Source organism: Oncorhynchus masou, chromosome 3 (genome assembly GCF_036934945.1).
Source record: "Oncorhynchus masou masou isolate Uvic2021 chromosome 3, UVic_Omas_1.1, whole genome shotgun sequence".
NCBI lineage: Eukaryota > Metazoa > Chordata > Actinopteri > Salmoniformes > Salmonidae > Oncorhynchus > Oncorhynchus masou.
The window spans coordinates 48,415,760-48,443,105 of NC_088214.1; the positions used below are offsets into that span (position 1 = coordinate 48,415,760).

A 27,346-nucleotide genomic window follows, 5' to 3' on the forward strand; every position below is an offset into this window, starting at 1 on the left:
AATGCATTAAGAAGGAAATAAATCCCACAAATTAACTTTTAACAAGGCACACCTGTTAATTAAAATGCATTCCTGGTGACCTCCTCATAAAGCTGGTTTTGAGAATGCCAAGGGTGTGCAAAGCTGTCATCAAGGCAAAGAGTGGCTACTTTGAACAATCTCAAATATAATTTACATTTTAATTTGTTTTAACACTTTTTTGGTTACTACGTGATTCCATGCGTGCTATTTCATAGTTGTGATGTCTTCACTATTATTCTACAATGTTGAAAATAAATAAAAAATAAGGATAAACCCTTGAATGATTAGGTCCAAACTTCTGGTACTGTAGGTGGTTTAATATGTTTGTTCATTTCAGTCTATGGGTGTGTGTGTGTATCATTTGTTTTACTGTGTTCACACTCCCAGGAGTATCCCGGAAAACAAAGTATCCTGGAGGACAGTGAGTGCTGAGCCTGTTCCGTTGTCCACGAAAATGGACACATACTCCCCCGCCTGCAAGCCAGAACATAAAGGGTTAAAGACCATCAGTCACTCCGCACTCTACTCTCAAACCTTTCACCAAGAGCAGTGTTTATGCTCATCTATCACTCTGACTGCCAGTATCATTCCTGGCAAACAAGGTAATTGCACATAATTGTCAAAGTATATGTCTTTATCTGGAGATGAGAGTGTTGATAGGAGTGTGTGCAGATATCAGATTGTTGTGAATGGGTGGCCATATACATGTTTAACTCAATACTGTGTTTGTGTGTGCGTGAACGTGCAATAATACCCTGTGTGTGTGAGAGAGAGTATATTACCTGTATGTAAAGGGTTCCTGTCAGTAAGATGCTGAAGACTCCTGAACTACCCACCCCTGTCACCGAATCCAGAGACCTGGAACATTCAGAGGCATAGCTCAGGAAAAACAGGCAGGAACAACTGGCAATGATTGAATACATCTCTGTGTGTGTGTGTGTGTGTGTGTGTGTGTGTGTGTGTGTGTGTGTGTGTGTGTGTGTACTAGTACTCACACATTGCTCTGGCATAGGGACTCAATGCAGATGGAAGCCTTCACACTATCCTTCATCCTGGCTTGTGACCTCTCATTGGGCTCTGAGAACACACACACACACACACACACACACACACACACACACACACACACACACACACACACACACACACACACACACACACACACACACACACACACACACACACACACACACACACACACACACACACACACACACACACACACACACACACACACACACACACACACACACACACACACACACACACACACAGAGGTCAGTGGCAACCCATCATTCAGGGCAGGTGGACTTGCCTGTTTTGCTTATTATTTTGGCAATAATACGTGTCACATATCAGTTTGCAAACAATGTTAGAAAATAAATGTAATTGAGTTAATAAAGTTGCATACACACATGGTCTCTTTTTTTGCTTTTTTGAGTAAGGCAGGTGTGTCAGGGTAAATGCAAGTGTCTCAGCCTAGCAGAGTGCTTTCTGTGGTGGTGGGGCGAGCCAGCAGAAAATACAGAGCGTTGCGTCTGATTGGCTCAGTTTTCGGTCATGATTGGCTCAGTTTTCGGTCACTCATGGGATAGTACGTCATCCCCAATTCTAAGGTCAGAGCTCAAATATTTTATCCCCTTGGGTTCTGCCATAGAGTTATATTAGATGTGCCCATCCAAGAAGGCTCAAGGTCATTGGCCACAGATAGAATGATATCAAATCACGTTATATTTACAGTAGCTTGGATTGGCCTGATCATGTCAACATCTTACTTTCAAAGTCTTAGCTAAGCAGTCATCAAATCAAAGTTTGTTTGTCACTTGCATCGAATACAACAGGTGTAGTAGACCTTACAGTGAAATTCTTACTTACAGGCTCTAACCAATCATGCGAAAAAAAGGTGTGTGTGTGTGTGTGTGTGTGTAGGTAAGTAAAGAAATAAAAAGACAGTAAAAAGACATTTGAAAATAAGAGTAGCAAGGCTATATACAGACACCGGTTAGTCAGGCTTATTGAGGTAGCGTGTACATGTAGGTATGGTTAAAGTGACTGCATATATGATGAACGGAGAGTAGCAGTAGCGTAAAAAGAGGGGTTGGCAGGTGGTGGGACACAATCCGGTTCATATGCCCCATTTATTTATCCTACGGTTCTGTCATGTACAGGGAGAACACTGTAAGAACAGCCCATGTTCTGAATTCTGTCGCTGTACATTTCAAAAGTGCTGAACAAATAGTTATATTAACTACGTCCATCATCGATTGCTCATTAATGTCTTCATCGAAGTTACGGATTATGTGATAGTTTGTACATCTCAATTGTCACTAGAAACCACATTTGTTTCAGCAAGTCTGCCATATCAGCTATGTTTTTATGTGTAGTTGTTTTGCTGGCATGCATCCCACTTCTTTTTTCTTTTTTCCCTTCACCAAGATTTGCTAAAATGGCCACTGACAGATGCACATGCTAAAATGGCCACTGACAGAGGCATACACATTGCAGTGGTGGTATGGGGTGGTTTCCCTTTGGGTGGACTTTCTGAAGAAAGACCCCACCCCTATTCCTCAGAACTGGCCAGGCCTTATCTTCTCAACATCCGACACTGATTGGCCAGGGCAGTGCCTAGGCCACTTCTGATTGGTGTAAGCCAATGACACACCCAAAACATTCAAACCGTTTTTTGCCTTGCTGCCATCTTCACTTCTTTACTTGGCCTCTTGCAGGCAAAAAATAAGGTCAGATATATTTCTAGGTTACAAGGGAAAAGCTACTTAGAGAAAAATATATACTGTACATTGCTATGGAGTTATTGTAATGTTGATTTGTATTTCATCTGTTGTGGAGATTTCTTTTGTATGGTTTCGCATCGTTTTTCTTCTTTCCTTGATAGTCTCCTCTCTCCGTCTATCCATCCAACTCTCTCACTCCCTAGCCACTCCTCAGCTCCTATCTTCCTAATTTCCTTGTTTAACCACTTTTCTACCCCTCGTTATATCTCTGTTTTCTATCTATTTGTCCTCCTCCCTCTTGAACCTCTTCCTCTTGCTCCCTCTTTTTGTGTTATGGGAATCAATTCAGCCCCAATGTACTGCAAACCCCCTCACCACCATAATTTATCACTTTGGTATGGGCCGGTGTGGAAGTCTCACCTATGAGAAGGCTGGCGGTGAGTTGGTAGAACCCGGAGACGGGAGCCGTGTAGCGGCCACTGCTAGAGTTGAAGCCCTGGCCCCTCTGAAGGCTCTGCTCAGTGTCCGAGACCTGGAGGGGTGAAACAGGGAGACAAAGGTCAATGGTCAAGTGATACTGCCTTAACTAAAATATAAACCATTTAACCTTGGTCGTATTTGGCCATTTTCTCCCATGCTTTTGAGGGATAGAAGGTGTTCTAATATCTGATGATGTAATATTACTGTGCGTGTGTGTGCACGTGCATGAGTTTATTGTAGCGTGTGTCTACTCATACAGTTGAAGGCCTGGGGCTCCAGTGAGTTGTGTCTGTAACCATATGCATGTGTGCTTGTGAGTGTGTGCCTGCGTTGGCATATTTATGCGTGTTTGAGTGTGTGTGTGTGTGATTCACTCACACTGCTGAATGGCTGCAGCTCTAGCAGACTGCGGCGTGGCACAGTGAGGGGGTGGTGCAGGCGGCAGTGGAAGGCGGTGGCCACACGGGGAGGTCGCTCACAGAGCAGACAGGGTCCACCAGCCATCTCTGAGGTAGAGGGAGAGAGTTCCTGTGATCAGTTGACCTATTTCTTTCTTTTCAAGAGAGACAGAGACAGATTCCCCTCCGTTCATTAGTGCACTATATTGGGAATAGGGTGCTATTTGAGACGCACACAGAGACTATTCATGGCTTTCACCTCCCCAGCCAAGGCAGATCAATGACTGGATAGGTGAACACCTTCAAGGAAGGAAAGAAGGAAAGGATGCATTGTCAAAGTATTTGAAACATACATTTAGATTATGTTGGTACTGTATGAGTTTTCTGTAATGGCAAGAGGAGGGGAGGTGAGTGAGATTCATGTGGATTGGGGGAGTGCGTGTCAGAATAATCAAAAAGGTTCTGAAGTGAAAGACGGAATAGTTTTTGTGTTGTTTATATTCTTAAAGAATATATGTTTGAGTTGTGGTGTGTGAGAGGTGCTGTCTTACATTGCTTTTTGAATTCAGAATCTGAGAGTGCCATGGGCCTAATATAAATGTATTTGAGATTGATCTGTGTGGATGTGTGCAAATCAGTGGCATACTGCAGTTTCATGAGCCCCACCCCCTTTAGCCTAAATGTGCAGTTTCATGAGCCCCACCCCCTTTAGCCTAAATGTGCAGTTTCATGAGCCCCACCCCCTTTAGCCTAAATGTGCAGTTTCATGAGCCCCACCCCCTTTAGCCTAAATGTGCAGTTTCATGAGCCCCACCCCCTTTAGCCTAAATGTGCAGTTTCATGAGCCCCACCCCCTTTAGCCTAAATGTGCAGTTTCATGAGCCCCACCCCCTTTAGCCTAAATGTGCAGTTTCATGAGCCCCACCCCCTTTAGCCTAAATGTGCAGTTTCATGAGCCCCACCCCCTTTAGCCTAAATGTGCAGTTTCATGAGCCCCACCCCCTTTAGCCTAAATGTGCAGTTTCATGAGCCCCACCCCCTTTAGCCTAAATGTGCAGTTTCATGCTATTCTACACATTTTGTCATCAGGCTGAGAGAAAATGATGCTTTTGTAAAGCACATTTTCTGCAATTCTACACATTTTTATATAGCTAATCTTTCGATAAAAAATAAATAATAATAATTATAAATATATACATATATATACATACACATATATATATATACATACATATATATACATACATATATATATATAAATACATATATATAAATACATATATATACATACATATATATACATACATATATATATATACATATATATATATATATATATATATATACATACATACATACATACATACATACATACATACATACATACATACATACATACATACATACACACACACACACACACACACACACACACACACACACACACACATACATACATACGTACATACATATATATATATATACACACACGCATACACATATATATGTATATGTGTATGTGTGTGTGTATATATATATATATATATATATATATATATATATACATTAAATGCATTATGCATTATGTGACTTGAATGCTGTAACACAGAATTAATAATAATAATACAATTAATACAAGTCCCATGATGGTAGTGAATGCCCATGACTGCTTATCACTTATTAACTATCAGTTATTCATATTACTTTACTTTAATAAAACAATTCTTTTGTATATTAGATTTATTTTATTTGATGACTTTATTATTTGATTCCAAGTCATCATCTCATCTCTAAAGAGATGTTGCCTATGCTGTCTGACAATATCACTATTTTAGTAGTTCTTCAAAGTAAATAAGGTATACATTTAATGACTGCTCAATACCAACTATCAATCACTTAGATGATGTATTTTCAGGTAGAGATACCTCAAATAAACTGTTTTCTATGCATCCCCTCTTGATTACGCATTCTTCTGTCCCTTACGTAGCAGGCATAATAGAAACAGACCGGACAAGTAGCTGCGCAATGGATTATGGCTATTGTAATGAATTATCACATGTTGTGCACTAAACTATGTAGAACATTGGTCTGTTGGATACTACAACTCCCAACTGTTCAAGCATGATCTGGTTTATCTCTAGAGAAACTGTAGTGAAATGTGTGCATTGAGCTCACAGAAAAAAACTGAATGAAATGAAATTAAAATAATTGAACTATCAATGTCTGTCAATAAGTTGTTTAAAAACTGAAAAATAACTGACATTTTGGTTAATCGCTCAGCATAATCTCTTGCTATTCTATACATTTTGCCATGAGGCTGAGAGAAAATGTTGCCGTTTTAAAGCACATTTCCTGTAATTGTAAATATTTAAGGCCTGTTTCATATGCTACCTGGATGGGGGGGGGGGGGGGACCTCCAGAAGGTCTGTGGTGGTGTGTGGTACACCAGTGGTGTGAATATATATTTGTTTGAATATCAGCAGTTTGTGTGTGAGTTTAAGTGTTAAAGAGTATGTTTTAGTTTGAGTGCTAGTGTCTGTAGCGTGTCTGCGAGAGTGTATGTACGGCGCCACCCTGCTCGGCTGTGTGAATAGAAGTCTTTATGTTTTAGAGGGCTGTGAGAACAGCCTGCAGTTCCCGGAGAGCACAAACAGACCCGTGTCTACTCACATGGCAGCCTGCCAACTCTCATTCCACACACGGACAGTTATTACAAACACACAAATGCCAACTGGAAACATACGCACATACCTCATACACACGTACTCACGCACGAGCACACACACAAAGTAACAAAGACACACTAGCGAGTCTGGAGGAATCTGAGGAATTTTACGGCCCAGCCAAGTCACATCCACGTTCCGGAAAATTACCTCTATTAAGGGATCAGACCAGCCCACAATCAGACAAACAGACTCCCAAGCATTTTATAGCCTACATTCACCCACATTGTTTAGAAAGGCCAACTGTAACCAATACATAACATGTAGTGGCTGTGCATGGTTATGCAGCATGTACTGAGTTATGCTGTGTTTGTAGTGTGAATATACTGCACCTCAGAGTATGTATTCCGTATATTGTTTTCAGCAGTTGTAGTATCTTAGGGTTAGGGCTATTTTTTCCCATATCAGATGACAGTTTTCAAGCTCTGGCTGCATTAAGTTAAATTAAGGCAGTTATACACATTTTAAAAACATTACAATACATTCACAACTCACTGTGCTCCCAGGCCACTACTCCACCACTACCACATATCTACAATACCAAATCCATGTGCACGTGTGTGTACAGTGCTTATGTTATTGTGTGTGTGTGTACGCATGTGTCTATACCGATGGTTTGTCACGTCCTGGCCTTAGTACTCTGTGTTTTCTTTATTATGTTGGTTATGTTGGCCAGGATCTTCCAGAGCCGCCAGTCAGCCAGGATCTGCAGAGCCGCCAGTCAGCCAGGATCTGCAGAGCCGCCAGTCAGCCAGGATCCGCCAGAGCCGCCAGTCAGCCAGGATCCGCCAGAACCGCCAGTCAGCCAGGATCCGCCAGAGCCGCCAGTCAGCCAGGATCCGCCAGAGCCGCCAGTCAGCCAGGATCTGCCAGAGCCGCCAGTCAGCCAGGATCTGCCAGAGCCACCAGTCAGCCAGGATCCGCCAAAGCCGCCAGTCTGCCAGGATCCGCCAGTCTGCCAGGATCCACCAGTGCCGCCAGTCTGCCAGGATCTGCCAGAGCTGCCAGTCAGCCAGGAGCTGCCAGAGCCGCCAGTCAGCCAGGAACTGCCAGAGCCGCAGGTCTGCCAGGATCCGCCAGTCTGCCAGGATCCGCCAGTCTGCCAGGATCCACCAGTGCCGCCAGTCTGCCAGGATCTGCCAGAGCTGCCATTCAGCCAGGATCCACCAGAGCCGCCAGTCAGCCAGGATCCGCCAGAGCCGCCATTCAGCCAGGATCTGCCAGAGCCATCAGCTATCTCGTAGTCTCAGTCCTGAGTTACCTATCAGTCCTGAGCTACCCCTCAGTCTTTAGCTACCCCTCAGTCCCGAGCTGTCCCTCAGTCCGGAGCTGTCCCTCAGTCCAGAGCTACCCCTCAGTCCAGTGGGGCCCTTTGTTAAGGTTACTAGGCCAAGGTCGGCAGCAAGGGTCGCCACTCAAGGGACGCTAAGTAAGCGGATTAAGACTGTGTTGGAGTGAGGTCCACGTCCCGCGCCAGAGCCGGCACCATGGACAGACGCCCACCAAGACCCTCCCCTATGGGTTTAGGTGTGCGGCCGGGAGTCCGCACCTTTGGGGGGGGGGTACTGTCACACCCTGGCCTTAGTATTCTGTGTTTTCTTGATTATGTTGGTTAGGCCAGGGTGTGACATGGGTGCTTTATGTGTCTTGTTTTGTCTTGGGGTTTTGTAGTCTATGGGGTTGTGTTCAGTTGAGTGTTCTAGGTAAATCTATGGTTGCCTGGAGTGGTTCTCAATCAGAGGCAGGTGTTTATCGTTGTCTCTGATTGGGAACCATATTTAGGCAGCCATATTCTTTAGGCATCTTGTGGGTGATTGTTCCTGACTCTGTGTTTTGCACCAGTTAGGACTGTTTTGGTTTTTCCACGTTTTCTTATTTTGTATAGTGTTCACGTTTTCATCTTTCATTAAAGATGTTCAACCATAACCACGCTGCATTTTGGTCCTCCTCTCCTTCCCAGGAAGAAAACCGTTACATGGTTGTGTTGCTTCACAGTCCCCACTGTCCCATAAGGTATATTTTTATTAGTTCTTTTAATCTAATTTTACTGCTTGCATCAGTTAATTGATGTGGAATAGACTTCCATGTAGTCATGGCTCTATGTAGTACTGCGGAATAGAGTTCCATGTAGTCATGGCTCTATGTAGTACTGTGGAATAGAGTTCCATGTAGTCATGGCTCTATGTAGTACTGTGGATTAGAGTTTCATGTAGTCATGGCTCTATGTAGTACTGTGGAATAGAGTTCCTTGTAGTCATGGCTCTATGTAGTACTGTGGAATAGAGTCCCATGTAGTCATGGCTCTATGTAGTACTGTGGATTAGAGTTCCATGTAGTCATGGCTCTATGTAGTACTGTGCGCCTCCCATAGTCTGTTTTGGACTTGGACTTCTTGTGGCATGTCTTGTGGGGTATGCATGGGTGTCTGAGCTGTGTGCCAGTAGTTTAGACAGGCAGCTCGGTGCATTCAACATGTCAATACCTCTCATAAATGTGACCGACCGGCTCAAATCGGTCTTATGTGGAAACATTTGAAATTGTGTATTTTACATTTTACAAAATGTAGAGACTCAGAACTACAAAATTGCATATCATACACTACAGTTGAGGAACAATGGGAAAGCAATTTTGCTTTGAAAGTTGATAAACTTGTAAACTCACTTTTGAGAAAATGTGAATCTTTTAGTACTACTACTGGAGAGCTCTTCTTTGTCTACACCCATTCAGCATTGTTCACACACTCTTCAGCTTTAGCCCCACCCATCTCTTTAAGGGTTGATCCGAGCACTCTCTACTAACAACAGAAGTCAAGCTAACTTGCTAGCTACTTCCAGACAGATGACAGAACAGCTCACTGAACATTACTCGCCCTAGCAGAGCTGGTTAGGCTGTTATGTTTTCCAGAGCGTTGGTGACTGCAACTGTGCTGTTAGATTGTCCATTCGGAAATTCAAAATGTGTCGTTCTCGGAGCGTTCAGAGCTCACACTGGACGCTCTGGCCGATGAGTAGGGTTGATCCGAACAAACGTTCTGACCTCACAACGGCAGTCATGCACCCAAGATAACTGACTAACATTGGATAACTTGCTAGCTACTTCCAGACACATAATGAGAGAACACCCCACTGACCATTTGAATCGCCATAGCAGAGCTGGTTAGGCTGTTTTCATGTTAACCAGAGCGTTGGTGACTGTAACTGTGCTGCTGGCAACAATTTAATTATGCTTTTTTTTGCCCACGTTTACTGACACCAGTCATATTCAACGGGTGTTGAGAGTTCGTAAATTCATCAGCTATTCTGCGCTCTGTCACACTGAGACGAGAGTGCTCTGAAATTGGAGTAGATGGCCAGACTGAATTTATGAACGCACCCCAAATTGTTACTTGCGTAGTGGGGTCTTTTGTTAAGACATGTAGCTAGCTAGGTAAACAATGAGCTATAATCACATCTCATGAAGTTACTACCCAGCTTGAATCTGCAGGTAGCTGACCAACCAGGTTCAATGTTAGCTAGCTAACATTAGGCAATAGCTAGCTAAGAAAATGGCTCTGAGATATGAATAATAAGGTCATACATGTAACGTTAGCTAGCGAGCCAGCCAACTAACGTTAGCAATGGTAAACAATGAAACATAATCACAACTCATGACGTTACTCTACTGCATGAATCTGCATGTAGCTAACCAACCAGGTTGAATGTTAGCTAGCTAAAATTAGGATATAGCGAGCCAAGAAAATGGCTCTTTCTGTTAAAATTAGAAACCCGTAATATCTGAAAATGTAACTAGGTAGACTATCTTACATCATTCATGGATGGACGTGTCTCCTGTCGGTTGCCATGGTTGCCCTTAATTTGAAGATGTAATCCGGAGACAGGTGTTTTCTCCATCTCCTTAGCTATCATACTCTAATTCCACTGATTTCATAACTCGATCCTCCAGAAAGCAGAGAGCAACACTAAAGCAGTTTTAATACATGATACATAAAAAAAGCTGTGTTAGACAAAATTACCTACTGACCAGTTTAAATAGACAGAAGTGTGGCAGACCAATCCAAACTCATCTCTCGGCATGTCCAGCCCACTCATTACTCAGCCAACCATGGCTAGTGGGAAGGTTGGTGTCTTTTTATGTGGCTAAACCAACTAGACTCGTGATTTAACAATTTTATTTGTATTTACAGATGGCATACAAGTTTGTTATTAAGGCACATGAATGTTCACATGTTCGAGAAGACATTTCTACCAAAAAATGCATTTCAAAAAAGTTTACATTCAAACGGCTCTCCTGTGAAGTAGTGACCCGCCTGTAGGACCTGCCTTGTTGATAATCCTGTAATTAAGAAGGCAAAACGCTTTATTATGGACATACTTCTCCCCATTTTAGCTACTACTGCATCAAATGTTTTGACCATGACAGTTTACAATCCAGGATTTCTCCAAGCAGTTTTGTCACCTCAACTTGCACAATTTCCCCATTATGTATTACAAGTTGAGGTTGAGTGATTTGTCCCAAGTACAATGCTTTTAGTTTTAGAAATATTTAGGACTAATTCATTCCTTTCCACCGACTCTGAACTAACTGCAACTCTTTGTTAAGTGTAGAAGTCATATCAGTCGCTGTAGTAGCTGACGTGTACAGTGTTGAATCATCCGCATACATAGACACACTAACTACACATGTTAGTAAAGATTGAAAGAAGTTAGAGGCCTAGACCGCTGCCCTGGGGAATTCCTGATTCTACCTAGATTATGTTGGAGCGGGTTCCTTTTAAGAACGCCCTCTGTGTTCTGTTAGACAGGTCATTCTTATTCCACAATATAGCAGGGAGTGTAAAGCCATAAACACAAGTTTTTCCAGCAATAGACTATTATCGATCATGTCAAAGCCGCACTAACGTCAAACAAAACATTCCCCACAATCATCCATTTCTCTCAGCCAGTCATTTGTGTAAGTGCTGTGCTTGTTGAATGTCCTTCCCTAAAAGCGTGCAATTTGTTTACTGTAAAATAACATTTTATCTAGGCAAACACAATTTTTTCCAAAAGTTCACCAAGGGTTGATAACAGGCTGATTGGTCGGTTATTTGAGCCAGTAAAGGGGGCTTTGCTATTCTTAGGTAGAGGAATGACTGTTGTTTCCCTACAGGCCTGGGGGCACACACTTTCTAGTAGGCTTAAATTGAAGATGTGGCAAATACAGTGCCTTGCGAAAGTATTTGGCCCCCTTGAACTTTGCGACCTTTTGCCACATTTCAGGCTTCAAACATAAAGATATAAAACTGTATTGTTTGCCACAAGGCACCTGGGAGACACACCAAACATGTGGAAGAAGGTGCTCTGGTCAGATGAAACCAAAATTAAACTTTTTGGCAACAATGCAAAACGTTATGTTTGGCGTAAAAGCAACACAGCTCATCACAATGAACACACCATCCCCACTGTCAAACATGGTGGTGGCAGCATCATGGTTTGGGCCTGCTTTTCTTCAGCAGGGACAGTGAAGATGGTTAAAATTGATGGGAAGATGGATGGAGCCAAATACAGGACCATTCTGGAAGAAAACCTGATGGAGTCTGCAAAAGACCTGAGACTGGGACGGAGATTTGTCTTCCAACAAGACAATGATCCAAAACATAAAGCATTATCTACAATGGAATGGTTCAAAAATAAACATATCCAGGTGTTAGAATGGCCAAGTCAAAGTCCAGACCTGAATCCAATCGAGAATCTGTGGAAAGAACTGAAAACTGCTGTTCACAAATGCTCTCCATCCAACCTCACTGAGCTCGAGCTGTTTTGTAAGGAGGAATGGGAAAAAATGTCAGTCTCTCGATGTGCAAAACTGATAGAGACATACCCCAAGCGACTTACAGCTGTAATCGCAGCAAAAGGTGGCGCTACAATGTATTAACTTAAGTTGGCTGAATAATTTTGCAAGCCCAATGTTTGTGTTTGTTGCTGGCATGTCATGCCAAAATGTGCTAATCTTGCTAATGACTACAGTAGTTGGTATGTCAGTCGGTGAATTAGCCATCTGATTCAATGAATGATGGAGATAGTTAACCCTTTTTCCCAACATTTTATTTAAGGTGCTCCAAAATTGTAACTATTATTCTTTGTAATTTATCTTTGTTTCATAGTGTAGTTTCTTCTTTTTATACAGTTTAGTCACATGCTTTCTCAGTTTGAAATATGTTTGCCAATCGGTTGTGCAGCCAGACTTATTTGCCATTCCCTTTGCCTCATCCATCTCAAACATACAATTGTTCAATTCCTCATCAATCCACGGGGATTTAACAGCTTTTACAATCATTTTCTTAATGGGTGCGTAATCATGTGCCTATGAACCAGATTTGTACTGTTAGCACTGTGGTGGTTTGCCCTAGTAGGAAGTCCACTATGTGCAGCTCACCCTGCACTAACATATATACGTAGAAGTAGTAGAAGTAGATATGCTCATGTTATGTATTGTACATGATTACTGCATACAATAGCTGTTGGATCAGCAGAGGAATTCAGAGCAGTAAGAGGTACATAAATTAGGTTGCTTACATTGTGTCTGCCAAGGCTCCTGGTATAATGTACATTTGCTGAAGCATTATGACAACTCTGTGTCACAATTGTAGGGACTTACTGAGCTGGGCTTGGGTCATTGATAAGTCATTGTCTCAATGTAGCCTAATAATGCTGTGAAAGGATCCAGGTACACAAATGATTTGGATGGATCCCATCTTCCTTATAAAACATGTTTTGTTTCCAAAAGGTATCAAAATTGTCAACAAACGTTACACTCATTGAGCTGCAATAATCACGTAGCCAGTTGTGAAGAGAAAGAATCCTGCTAAAACGTTCAATGCCACAATTCAGAGATGGCACAGGGCCAGATATGATGGGTCTTTTGTTAGTGTTTAGCAGAGACACTAATCAGATTTTGTAAATCTAGTTTCAACTGTTCAGAGCTGCACTTCATAATGTCATTAAAACCCACATGGACTACGATAGAATCAATTTCCATGTCCTGACGTAGTACATTCGGGAACTGGTAAGTAATGTTAATTACTCGCGCTCCTGGATAGGACATTGTTTTTGCACCGAGAGCTGCCCAAAATCATGGCTGGTGAGAAGGACAAGAAAATCCGACGGCTCCCACGCTTCACAGGATTTGGAGAACCCTTTATGGACAGGTGAGAGGCAGGATAACCTGAGCACATTGCTCCTGGCGCCTGGTGCAGGCTTCCGACAGATGGAGAAGCCCCGGTCGATCCATAGCAGGTTACCAAGATCGACTTAGAAATCGTAGGAATAGGCACTGAGCCGCAGACACAGGTGCAGGAAGATCAGGCTCCAGTACGGCGGAACTATTTGTTGTTTGTATCCGCTTTGGGCCTCTCGTTGGGAGTGTAGACTGCTTTGTGAGAGGCTGCTGTCTTCGACTTTCACAGCTTGCGACATGCGACCATCGTTGATTGCCATGTTCCTCTTGCTGTGCTCCATCGACTCCCCTATCAGATGGGGGAGGAAAGGCAGGAGATGGCTCCCCTGGTGAATCAACTCCAGGCAACACCGGCCAGTATGATAACAACAAACGATAAGTTGGAGATGTATCCAACAAGCGTGAAAGCCGCCGAGCCACCGGTGTAGAAAAGGTCAACATTCCACTCTGCGTTTGCGCCAGTTTCTTACGTAGGCTGGCGCCCTGTGTGATTAAGGAAGCCACCTCCAGCCTATAATTCTCGGCAAGCAAACAATTGCCACATTGGAACTCTGAGTGATCCAGTTTGTCCCGAAACAAAGCGTAGTAGATACAGCTCCTAGAGCACTGGAACTGTACATGTATTACTGTGGATAAAGAGGGCCACACTGGAAAACTCATGGAACTAACTTTGTTCGCTTGATGACTAGCAGTTTAGCAAATCTGTCAAGCAGGCTTCAACCTGTCTGTTAAGCAGGATTCCGGGACATAAAATAGCGGTCCTAGCTGTTAAAAGCTCATCCATGCTAATCCATGCAAAAACAAGTTCAGTATTTATATTTAATGAATATTGGTTGTGTTTTAGTCAAAAATGACATGTTTTCAGCATACAGTTTTCAGCTGCAATTTTGAGGCTACTGTAGACCTTCATTGCAAAACAGTGTGTTTTAATCAGTTATTTGGTGACGTGAATATATTTTGTATTTAGTAGAGCTTTATCTAAAAACGATAACTTTTTGAATGTTTCACCCCCATTTTTTTCATTGAATAGGCTGGTCCTCCCCTTCCTCCTCTGAGGAGCCTCCACTTCATCAACCATATGCCTAAAGTATATCTATGCCGCCATTATTTAGCAACTATCGTCGTAGAAACCTAGCAATGCTAACATGCTCTTCACTTAATTTTAACTATGTAACATTATAATTCTTCCAAAGTTAAACTGATGACATCATATTGCTGATTAAGGGCTTGCCTACTTTAGAAATGTAATCTTATTTCCAAGCCGCACTTTACTATAAGAGAATGCATTGCGTAGAGCTGTATGCCAGTATGGAGTCCGAGAACTTGTGCAACAGAGTTAAGAATGTACCATAAGCTCACACGACAGCTAGCTTGACATGTCGCCGATGGAGCCATCCAGGAGGCTTTTGAGTTGCTCAACCCCGTTGGAACATTGTCAAACAGACAGTGGAAGAATCTAAGCTGTTAGCAGCACTCTGACCCGCTGCGGCGTAGAAGCCCTATGGACCGGCTGAAGCATGAGGTGGGATAGGAACCTACCGAGCCAACCGGGGCAAGGAAACCTCTCGAGCCAGCTAGGGCGTGACAGCCCCGACGAGCTAGCTTAGGCCCCCCCATTCCATCGACGGCAGAACCCAAGCCCGAGGTCACCAACAAAACAAGAAAACTCATGGGCCGGCTGAGGCATAGGAGCCCAACAAGCCGTCTGAAGCATGATGTGGGATGTGAACCTGCCGAGCCAACCGGGGCAAGGAAACCTCTCGAGCCAGCTAGGGCATGACAGCCCAACGAGCCAGCTTCGACACCCCGGTTCCATCGGCACCAGCCCCCAGGTCCGACATCACCAACAAAACAAAACCACCAAAAACTTCCTGATGCTTCTTGTAATGTTAGTAGCATTATGTAAGGCCCAATGCAGGAGAAGAGTAGCAAGTACAGGGAGTGAACCATTTAATACAGATGGACATGCAACGAAACAGGGACAGCGTCTGGACATAAACACGACACGACAAACAATGCTACTACAGGGAACATCACATAGGAGCAACTATATATGCAGGGGCAGTCAACAAAGAGAGGTAGTCCAATGAGCACAGCTGCATGTAATGATGATAACAGGTGTGTATGATGACGGGTAGCCTGGTAACCTCGAGCGCAGGGAGGGGGAGCGGGGGTAGGCATGACACTGTAAAGCTGAAGCGTTACAGATTCCGTAATAGAAATGTAAAGGTAATTTTCGATTGAGCCAACATATCGAGTGTTTACCGTGAATGCAGTCTCCGCTAAAGTGGAACAGTGCCTTTAAATTTAAATCACAAGATGAAGCTGAACTTCCGTGATGTGGATTGAAGAGCACTAGGACTATGTTTTAGGGAAGGCTTAAAACAAAATAATTAAAAAAGACCCGCCTTTGTGTCTTCAGAATCCATAGTATTCTTAATGCTTGTTAGACTATTGTCAAACAAGGGTATTCTAGTGGTTAGAGCTGTGGACTAGTAAGGTGTGGCTCAGTCGGTAGAGCATGGCGCTTGCAACGCCAAGCGTCGTGGGTTCGATTCCCGCTGGGACCATCCATATGTAAAAGTAGTGGCCCCAGCCGACTTGTAAGTCGCTTTGGACAAAAGCGTCTGCTAAATGGGATATATTATATATTATATTTAACTGAAAGGTTGCAAGTTTGAATCCCCGAGTTGACAAGGTACAAAGCTGTCGTTCCGCCCCTGAAAAAGCAGTTAACGGACTGTTCCTAGGTCGTCATTGAAAATAAGAATTTGTTCTTAACTGACTTGCCTAGTTAAATAAAGGTATAAAAAAACATTTTTTTTAATTGTGAGCTGCCGGAAGGCAGTGGTCGAAGCAGCGAACTCTGTCTCAGAGCCTCATGTGTTTGCACCCAGTACTGGGCGATATCATGACCAGCCTCAGCCCACAAGTTAATTGCATTTTATTTAAATCTTTTCCAGAAGTAAAACGAATAGTCTGATAATTTACACATCAAAGAAAAGTAGGCTCAAATTAATAAATATTTTGACAGCATTGTGAAATGAAATATTAAATCCACACATTACAGGCTTTAAATCCACACCAAAGAACATAACTATAATGATAGGCTATGTATAATTTAACTATAAAATGTGGATGAGCATTTACACTGGAGGAAAGTTTACCGTTCTATAGTAGGCCTACATCTGTCAATCAATTGATGGCCCAAATCGGCTCATCAACTCAGCCAGGGAAACACAGTAGCCTATTATTGGTTATAACACCTTTCATTATTGTCACAAGTCAGGTTCTCCCTTGAGTGTACTACCTGAGGTTCCCACTGGAGAGCACCCTTGGGTTACTTCTAGTATCCAGGTGACCCTGATTGGGCTTATTGGGATCACCTGCTGGATGACTATTTAGGTTCCTCTGTGGACTGGGCCAGTTGCTCAGGTCTCATGTTTTGTTCAGTGTTTTCGTGTGCCCTTGCTTTGTTGTTTTGCTATGAAGACCTTAAGTAAATATTCTGGATGTACCCTTACCTCTGTCTGCTGTGTTTCTCTGCACCTGTGTCTGAGTTTGTACTAGCACCATTGTCAGCAATCAGACATTTGTTTCAAATGGCAAAGCTTCACCCAGGTTTTTGATCATCCCATCAGTGGCTGGAACGCTGCTCAGATTCATTATGCTTCAGCAGGGCAGCCGGAGCATAGCTGATCACACCATTGACTTTCGGACGCTCGCAGCGGAGAGAGGTTGGAATGTAGAGGCAATTCACTCAGTCTTTCTGAACGGACTCAGCGAGGTTCTCAAGGACGAACTGGCTCCCCGGGACAACCCTGACACTCTAGAGGAGCTTATTGTTCTGGCCATCTGGATTGACAACCAGCTTCGGGAACGTCGTCTTGAGAGGACGGAGGGGTTCTGAGTTGGTTCCAATGTTTCGGGCCCCACTAAGGGAGTCGACTCTTCATTTGTTCCACTGCCGTATGCTGGGCCTGCTTGTCCTATACCCCATCAGGGTTCTCAATTCGGCAATGGTTCTCCTTCATATCCTTCAGAGGAGGCGATGTAATCGCTCTGGAGAGTCAGAAGTCTCCTGCGGCCGATATGGTACACACCTTGCTTCCAGCCAACCTGCGGTAGGTCAATGGACAGTTGGACATTCCCGCTTTCATAGACTGTGGGGCTACCGGCTGTTTTCTGGATCGCACATTAGCTTGCCCACAGAGACTGCCACTCACTAAGCTGGACACCCCATTGTCAGTCACTGCGCTGGATGGTCAACCCCTAGGGTCTGGGAAGGTGAAGCAACTCACCATGCCTATTCAGCTACGAGTTCTGCATGACCATGTGGATCTTATCCAGTTACATCTGGTGGACTCTCCTGAGCTTCCCCAGGTTCTTGGACATCCATGGCTTTCCACCCATAATCCTACAATTGACTGGCCTTCAGGAAGAGTTCTGGGATGGAATCCTTCATGCCAGTTCACCTGCCAGCAACTCTGTCCACACCTTTCCAGCTCTGCTCATCTGGAGACCTCCGCTCCTGTTCCTCTGGCTGGGAATGACAAGCCTGACCGTTCCCGTGTACCTCGGCATTACTGGGATTTGGGGCAGGTCTTTAGCACGGTAAACACTTTTTCTGCCAACACATTCTCAACCATGGTTCCATCTCTCTATGGATTTCATCACGGGCCTTCCATCCTCAGAGGGACACATGGTCATTCTGGTCGTTGTGGACTGCTTTTCCAAGGCGGCACATTTCATTCCGCTGACTAAACTCCTATCTGCCCGTGAAACTGCTCAGCTAGTTTTCCGCCTTCACAGTCTTCCTCTGGACATAGTCTCCGACCGGGGCCCCCTGTTTGCCTCCAGATTTTGGAGTGAATTTTGTACTCTTCTGGGGTCATCAGCCAGTCCTCAGGTTATCACGCTCAATCCAATGGTCAAACTGAGCGGGTGAACTCGGATCTGGAGACCACCTTACGGTGCTGTGTGTCCCCCAAACCCGCCACTTGGGAGTCAGCACCTTCCCTGGGTGGAGTATGCACACAACAATTTCCAGTGTTCTGGCCTGTCATCATTCCAGGTGTTGTACGGTTGCCCGCCCCCCCTGTTTCCAGATCAGGAGATTGAAGTGATGGTTCTGTCAGCTCAACGCCTCACCTCTCGTTCTGGACCTGGAAGAGGGCTTGGTCAGTGCTCCTGAGGTCCTCAGCTCGGGTTCAACAACAGTCATCGCCACCTGTGGTGTTCAGTCCTCTGGTTCTGGCCACTCGGCCTCCACCTCGCATGATAGCAGGACAGCCAGCCTACACGGTGTGATGCATCCTCTCCAGTCGTCAGTTCCGGCAAGGGACTCAGTGTCTCGTAGACTGGGAGGATTACGAGCCTGAGGAACGTTCCTTGGTTCCGGCCCGGGACATTTTGTGCCCCGGATTAATTCAGGACTTCCGTCGACGCTCAGCTACCCCTGGTGGAACGTCAGGAGCCATTCCTTGAGAGGGTAGGGGGTCCTGTTACAGGTCAGGTTTTCTCCCTTGAGTGTACTACCTTAGGTTGCCACTGGAGAGCACCCTTGGGTTACATCTGGTATCCAGGTGACCCTGATTGGGCTTATTTGGATCACCTGCTGGATGACTATTTAGGTTCCTCTGTGGACTGGGCCAGTTGCTCAGGTCTCATGTTTTGTTCAGTGTTTTCGTGTGCCCTTGCTTTGTTGTTTTGCTATGAAGACCTTAAGTAAATATTCTGGATGTACCCTTACCTCTGTCTGCTGTGTTTCTCTGCACCTGTGTCTGAGTTTGTACTAGCACCATTGTCAGCAATCAGACATTTGTTTCAAATGGCAAAGCTTCACCCAGGAGATGAATGTTTTTGATCATCCCATCAGTGGCTGGAACGCTGCTCAGATTCATTATGCTTCGGCAGGGCAGCCGGAGTATAGCTGATCACACCATTGACTTTCGGACGCTCGCAGCGGAGAGAGGTTGGAATGTAGAGGCAATTCACTCAGTCTTTCTGAACGGACTCAGCGAGGTTCTCAAGGACGAACTGGCTCCCCGGGACAACCCTGACACTCTAGAGGAGCTTATCGTTCTGGCCATCTGGATTGACAACCAGCTTCGGGAACGTCGTCTTGAGAGGACGGAGGGGTTCTGAGTTGGTTCCAATGTTTTGGGCCCCACTAAGGGAGTCGACTCTTCATTTGTTCCACTGCCGTATGCTGGGCCTGCTTGTCCTATACCCCATCAGGGTTCTCAATTCGGCAATGGTTCTCCTTCATATCCTTCGGAGGAGGCGATGTAATTGTGGAGGCACCAGACTTTCCGCTCTGGAGAGTCAGAAGTCTCCTGCGGCCGATATGGTACACACCTTGCTTCCAGCCAACCTGCGGTAGGACAATGGACAGTTGGACATTCCCGCTTTCATAGACTGTGGGGCTACCGGCTGTTTTCTGGATCGCACATTAGCTTGCCCACAGAGGCTGCCACTCACTAAGCTGGACACCCCATTGTCAGTCACTGCGCTGGATGGTCAACCCCTAGGGTCTGGGAAGGTGAAGCAACTCACCATGCCTATTCAGCTACGAGTTCTGCATGACCATGTGGATCTTATCCAGTTACATCTGGTGGACTCTCCTGAGCTTCCCCTGGTTCTTGGACATCCATGGCTTTCCACCCATAATCCTACAATTGACTGGCCTTCAGGAAGAGTTCTGGGATGGAATCCTTCATGCCAGTTCACCTGCCAGCAACTCTGTCCACACCTTTCCAGCTCTGCTCATCTGGAGACCTCCGCTCCTGTTCCTCTGGCTGGGAATGACAAGCCTGACCGTTCCCGCGTACCTCGGCATTACTGGGATTTGGGGCAGGTCTTTAGCACGGTAAACACTTTTTCTGCCAACACATTCTCAACCATGGTTCCATCTCTCTATGGATTTCATCACGGGCCTTCCATCCTCAGAGGGACACATGGTCATTCTGGTCGTTGTGGACTGCTTTTCCAAGGCGGCACATTTCATTCCGCTGACTAAACTCCTATCTGCCCGTGAAACTGCTCAGCTAGTTTTTCGCCTTCACAGTCTTCCTCTGGACATAGTCTCCGACCGGGGCCCCCTGTTTGCCTCCAGATTTTGGAGTGAATTTTGTACTCTTCTGGGGTCATCAGCCAGTCCTCAGGTTATCACGCTCAATCCAATGGTCAAACTGAGCGGGTGAACTCGGATCTGGAGACCACCTTACGGTGCTGTGTGTCCCCCAAACCCGCCGCTTGGGAGTCAGCACCTTCCCTGGGTGGAGTATGCACACAACAATTTCCAGTGTTCTGGCCTGTCATCATTCTAGGTGTTGTACGGTTGCCCGCCCCCCCTGTTTCCAGATCAGGAGATTGAAGTGATGGTTCCGTCAGCTCAACGCCTCACCTCTCGTTCTGGACCTGGAAGAGGGCTTGGTCAGTGCTCCTGAGGTCCTCAGCTCGGGTTCAACAACAGTCATCGCCACCCGTGGTGTTCAGTCCTCTGGTTCTGGCCACTCGGCCTCCACCTCGCATGATAGCAGGACAGCCAGCCTACACGGTGTGATGCATCCTCTCCAGTCGTCAGTTCCGGCAAGGGACTCAGTGTCTCGTAGACTGGGAGGATTACGAGCCTGAGGAACGTTCCTTGGTTCCGGCCCGGGACATTTTGTACCCCGGATTAATTCAGGACTTCCGTCGACGCTCAGCTACCCCTGGTGGAACGTCAGGAGCCATTCCTTGAGAGGGTAGGGGGGTCCTGTTACAGGTCAGGTTTTCTCCCTTGAGTGTACTACCTGAGGTTGCCACTGGAGAGCACCCTTGGGTTACATCTGGTATCCAGGTGACCCTGATTGGGCTTATTTGGATCACCTGCTGGATGACTATTTAGGTTCCTCTGTGGACTGGGCCAGTTGCTCAGGTCTCATGTTTTGTTCAGTGTTTTCGTGTGCCCTTGCTTTGTTGTTTTGCTATGAAGACCTTAAGTAAATATTCTGGATGTACCTTTTACCTCTGCCTGCTGTGTTTCTCTGCGCCTGTGTCCGAGTTCGTACTAGCACCATTGTCACAATTATGTGACGATTAATAGGCTAACGTGTAGCCTACAGAATGTAGCCAATTGGAATATAATCAAATATGGGGCCTATTGCAACCACCGATTGCTCTAGATTATCGCCACCTGATGTCTCAATAAATCATCAATACGCTCTAATTTCCCCCGCACAGCTGATCTCAACTGTCACCATTATTGGTCACCTCATTACCGCTTCCTAAAATATTATATCGGTATTACCGTAGTCCTGCTTGCAACCAAAGTCTTTTAAGATATGTTCATCCTCTGGTTGGTATTGTAATTGGAACAACTGAGACCTTTTTGAACAGACTAATGGCAATGTATCTATTTGACAAGCATTCCATACAATAGAAACACAGTATTTAATTGTTTACCACAGCAAACCTACAGTGGAAATTTACCCAACGTTTTGTATGAATGGAAACTCATGTTGGTGTGGCCTATTGTTATCATTGTTCCCTATTTATGTTATCCCAAAGTGTCTGGCATGCTAATTTATTATCAAGATCGGGGGTAAAATGTCCCTGGACTGTCCATATTTGAAATGTGTAAATATATCAAGCCAATCTTTCAGTTCTTTGTGCCAGAAGGGCCAGAATCGACACGATAGGCCTGTAACCGCAAGACCACCCCAGGCCATGATTGAACAAAATTTGAACCTTAGGATACACTTGACACTATGTCGTAGCCTAGTGAAGACCAATAACTGGTTGACATCCAGGTCTGTCCCTTAATTTCAGAGTCTGCCATTGGTCTGTTCTTACGTACCTCTCAGTCGTAGCTGGAACTCCTGCATCAGCTCTTCCTGCTGAGGTAACAGGGGGGCGGGGGGGCCGGGTGGCCCTTGAGGGCCTGGTGGTCCGGGGGGGCCCGGTAGACCATGCTACAGACAGAGACAAAAAAACAATTATGAAACCAGTCCTCGATGATCAGTCCTCAAAGAGTTCAGACAAACGGGAATGTCTAAGGGCTTCTACATCTAAAACTGATTGGTTACAGTTATTCTCGATGGGGAGGCAGCTACAGAGTTTATTGGTGATACGAGAAAACTGAGGATGGATCAGCAACATTGTAATTAATCCACAATACTAACCTAAATGACAGAGTGAAAAGAAGGAAGCCTGTACAGAATAAAAAATATTCCAGAACATGCACCTTGTTTGCAATAAGGCACTAAAGTAAAACTGTAGAAGATGTAGCAAAGAAATTCACTTTATGTCCTGAATACAAAGCTTTATTTTTGGGGCAAATCCAACACAACACATCACTGAGTACAACTCTTCATATTTTAAAGCATGGTCATCAGCAAGGACTAGGGAGTTTTTTAGGATTAAAAAAATAAAGCTAAGCACAGGCTGAATCCTAAAGGAAAACCTGGTTCAGTCTGCTTTACAACAGACACTGGGAGAAAAATGTACCTTTCAGCAGGACAGCAACCTAAAACACAAGGCCAAATATACACTAAAGTTGCTTACCAAGATGACTATAAATGTTCCTGAGTGGCATAGTTACAGTTTGGACTTAAATCGGCTTGAAAATATATGGCTGAAAATGGCTGTCTAGCAATGATCAACAACCAACTTGACAGAGCTTGAAGTATTGCAAAAAATAATAATGGGCAAATATTGTACAATCCAGTTGTGCAAAGCTCTTAGTGACTTACCCAGAAAGACTGTCAGCTGTAATCACTGCCAAAGGGGCTCCTAACATGTATTGACTCAGGGGTGTGAATACTTATGTACATTTTATATTCATTTTTAATGGATTTGTTAACATTTATTTTTTGTTAACATGTTTTCACTTTGTCATTATGGGGTATTGCATGTAAATTGGTGAAAAAAAGATTTAATCAATTTTGAATTCAGGCTGTAACACAAAATGTGGAATAAGTGAAGGGGTATGAATACTTTCTGAAGGCACTGTATATATACTGAACAAAAATATAAACACAACATGTAAAGTGTTGAACCCATGTTTCAGGAACTGAAATAAAAGAAATGTTCCATACCCACAAAAAAAATGTTTACATCCCCGTTTGTGAGCATTTCTTCTTTGGCACGATAATCCATCCACAGGTGTGGCATATCAAGAAGCTGATTAAACAGCATGATCATTCAACAGGTGCACCTTGTGCTGGGGACAATAACTAAAATGTGCACTTTTGTCACACAACACGATGCCACAGACTTCTCAAGCTTTGAGGGAGTGTGCAATTGGCATGCTGACTGCAGGAATGTCCACCAGAGCTGTTGCCAGAGAATTTAATGTTTATTTCTCTACCATAAGCCTCCTCCAACGTCATTTTAGAGAATTTGGCAGTATGTCCTCACAACCGCAGAACACGTATAATCTCGCCAGCCCAGGATCTCCATTCACATCTGGCTTCTTCACCTGCGGGATTATTTGAGACCAGCCACCCGAACAGCTGATGAAACTAAGGAGTTTTTCTGTCTTTAATAAAGTATTTTGTGGGGAAAAACTCACTCTGATTGGCTGGGCCTGGCTCCCCAGTGGGTGGGCCTATGCCCTCCCAGGCCCACCCATAGCTGCGCCGCTGCCCAGTCATGTGAAATCCATAGATTAGGGCCTAATGAATTTATTTCAATTGACCGATTTCCTTATATGAACTGTAACTCATTAAAATCTTTGCATGTTGTGTTTCTGTTTTTGTTCAGTACTTATATAAGCCAGAATGTGAATGTACCTGTGTTAGCTAGCTTGTACCTGTGTTAGCTAGGCTTGTGTAGATCTGTGTGGGTTTCCATTCTACTCACCTTAGATGCCCTCTTTGGGGGCTTGGTCTTCTTGTTCTCTCCTTTGTTGGAGTTGTGTCTGAAGACGAGCCAGGAGTTACGAGGACTGACGATGGCCACATCTGAGGAGACAGTCTCCTGCAATTACAATGAGTTACTAGAATATCCCCTTAAACCTTACGGACTGTAACCACTTCATCATATTTACCACCACAATTATATGTGACTCACAACCTTATTCCCATCATAACAGTCATTCATCAAGTCAGACACATACTGTCATTTGGAGAGAAAAAAAAAACGTGTTTAACTGTTAATGTGCGATGATGTGTGTACATGTGAGAGACGTATTGCTAACGGTGTGTGTGAAAATAGAGACGTACCGGGCTCTCCGTACTGCCAGTGTTATTCTCTCCCTGGTTCTCCTGACTCTTTTCGCTCTGTGCAGCACAAAAAGTCACCAGCAGCACCATTAGGAGGGGCAGCAGCAGGAGCCCTCGTACCCTGCTTAAGGTGCCCCTGCCCTGGGCCGTATGGGGCAGCATGGTGGGGAAGGGCTGGAGGGCTGGTGGTGCTCCTTCCAGGGACACAGCTCTTCAGCTCGCCTGTCTTAGGCACCCATACCACGGAGATGATAGATCCTCAATACAGTTGCTCTGGTTTGCTGCTGGTCAAAGTTTAGAAGAATCACCGGCCTTCAGTTCTGTGGAAATTATTTTGGGGGGTTAAGTTGGCAGTATAGTTCCTCAGGTTAGTTTTCGAAGAGTTCCTTCTCCTGTGGAGGCCCCGTGATGCCACTATGTTGCGTTTTGTCTGTCTATGTCACTCTGTGCGTAGTAATACCAACCCATATGACGCTTTAATGTCTCTCCATGCCTCTTTATCTTCTTTGTTTCTCTCCGTTTCTGTTGATATAAACGTTTTGATTTCAGCGTGTCGAAGACTTACTGCATATGTTGCATGCAAACTTGTTTGAGAAATTCGGTGTGTGTGGTATAGCCAATGTGTGAGACATAAATACTGTGTGTGTGGCACAGGCAGGTTTTCTGTCTTTGAATGTGTGTATGTGCGTAACAATTTTACTCTGTGTGTGGTATTGGCACAGTGGGTGGTATTAATTCTCTTCTTTTGCCCTCCTCTGTCTAGCCACTCTTTTTCCCTTACTCGTTCACTGCCCTGTACTCTCTCTTCTCTTGCTCCCTCTCACTGTCTGTCTTTCTCTCCCTCTCTTCGCAATAGCAATTGTTCCTTTGGTTGTCGGTTTAATTAGGGTGTCCTGTTCCCAGATAGATTTCCAACTTGTCTTGACTTCAATCCATATTCCTTGGGCTCAACACGCTGCTCCAGTGTAATGGCTGTGTTTGGACGGGTTCTGTTTGTAGATCTTTCTCTCTCCAAAGCAATTTTTTTTATCTTCGTCTTGTTGAAGACTCCTCCTCCTCCTTCCCTCCTTAGTGGGCTCCTCCTTCACTCTCACTCTATCAGCCTCTTGATCTTGAGCTGTCACTCTTTCCAGCTGCAGCCCTGTTCCTCTTGTCTGTCCAGAGTCATTCTGTCTCTCTTTATCTCGCTCCCTCCTCCCTGTGTTCTTTCCCTGTCTCCGTTCTTTGTTTGTGGCCTCTTTCCTTCCCTCCCTCTCTGAATCATTTTCCTTTCTCTGCTGCAAGTTCTCCAGCACTGACTTACATGGCTTCCCACATGTCATTATTTTTTGCTGGGTCCTAGTGCCAACAAGGTAGCCTCTACTCCTTGACCCTGACCCAAGGACATCGAATTGAATTTATTACATCCTTAAGAGTCAGACAAATGAAATACATTTTTATTATGGTGAAACTGGAGTTGTCAAAGTGAGAGAGTTCAGCCAAATCCACTTTATTGGTCTTATTCACAAATTTGTCTCTAGTTAAAAATAAATCAACATTTACAGACCACATTGACATAAATGACAACACACGGTTACACAGACCAATCGAGCCATTGACAACACAAGCTATAACATCTGGCGATATGGAGGATCAATGCAAAAGAAAGGGGGAAAGTGAGGGAGACAGAAGAAGAGGGAGAGACACACAGCAGAGATATGAGAGGGGAGTGGTCTAACATTTGTTTAATGTTGCCAAGATGATGACATTTGTCAGGAAAGTTGGTGCATGAGAGCGAGCACTCCAGATGATGAAATGTTATTTTGAAGTTGAGTGTACCGTTTCAGTGGAAATGTATCTCTCTCGCGGCGGGGGGTTAAATTGTGGGGAGATTACCGGTTTCCGTTTTTTTGCTACTGCAGTAATGGCAGCAGCTGTACAGTACAGGCACAGATAGAACAAGGAGCTAATTATACAAATCTTTGCTACGGTGTATCAAAATATATTCTCTGGTAAAAAATATACGTCAGTCTTTCCTCTAAACTAAGCCAGAGGTGTTTATACAGATGTTTTTTATACTGCCTACACTTCATGCTAGCTAGCTAGGCTAACATTTGCAAACCTAGCTAGCTAAAGACTATAGCAAAAAAAGCTTTGATTGCTGCCAAAGCGCTTGCTAAGACTATGATGGAACAATAAAAAACAATAAAACAACGATGGAACAATAAAAAACTATAAACTAAGATATCTAATAATTTCAACTGCAAATAGGCTAATCGAATTTGCTCAGTCATTTACGAGCTAAAATTTAGTCCATTTGGCTTGTAGATTTTTAATTTCACCTTTATTTAACCAGGTAGGCTAGTTGAGACTATTTCAAGGACAGCTTTTTTCCATCTACGTAACATTGCAATAATCAGAAACTTTCTGTCCAAATATGATGCAGAAAAATTAATCCATGCTTTTGTCACTTCTAGGTTAGACTACTGCAATGCTCTACTTTCCGGCTACCCGGATAAAGCACTAAATAAACTTCAGTTAGTGCTAAATACGGCTGCTAGAATCCTGACGAGAACCAAAAAATTTGA

The 27,346-nt window shown here is 44.4% G+C and overlaps 1 protein-coding gene across 1 annotated transcript; it reads right to left on the minus strand.

The window, feature by feature from the left end:
• Positions 1–227: 227 nt before the first annotated feature.
• On the minus strand, positions 228–26,046 carry si:ch1073-184j22.1 (erythroferrone). Its single transcript, XM_064943103.1, has 8 exons — positions 24,780–26,046; positions 24,418–24,534; positions 22,412–22,526; positions 3,612–3,739; positions 3,174–3,285; positions 1,017–1,098; positions 804–879; positions 228–495 (listed from the first exon to the last, which is right to left on the minus strand). The coding sequence occupies exons 1-8, from the start codon at positions 24,939–24,941 to the stop codon at positions 397–399; spliced, it is 891 nt and encodes a 296-aa protein (XP_064799175.1). The 5' UTR covers positions 24,942–26,046; the 3' UTR covers positions 228–396.
• Between the last annotated feature and the right edge of the window lie 1,300 nt (positions 26,047–27,346).

What these genes read in the sequence shown, in the direction of transcription:
- si:ch1073-184j22.1 (XM_064943103.1), bottom strand. Translation starts at nt 24,941, where the DNA reads ATGCTGCCCCATACGGCCCAGGGCAGGGGCACCTTAAGCAGGGTACGA. An exon ending in AGCTGCAGCCATTCAGCAGT is followed by an intron (nt 3,286 to 3,611) that starts GTGAGTGAATCA and finishes TCACCCCTCCAG; the next exon opens with GTCTCGGACACTGAGCAGAG. An exon ending in CACCGCCAGCCTTCTCATAG is followed by an intron (nt 1,099 to 3,173) that starts GTGAGACTTCCA and finishes GTGTGTTCTCAG; the next exon opens with AGCCCAATGAGAGGTCACAA.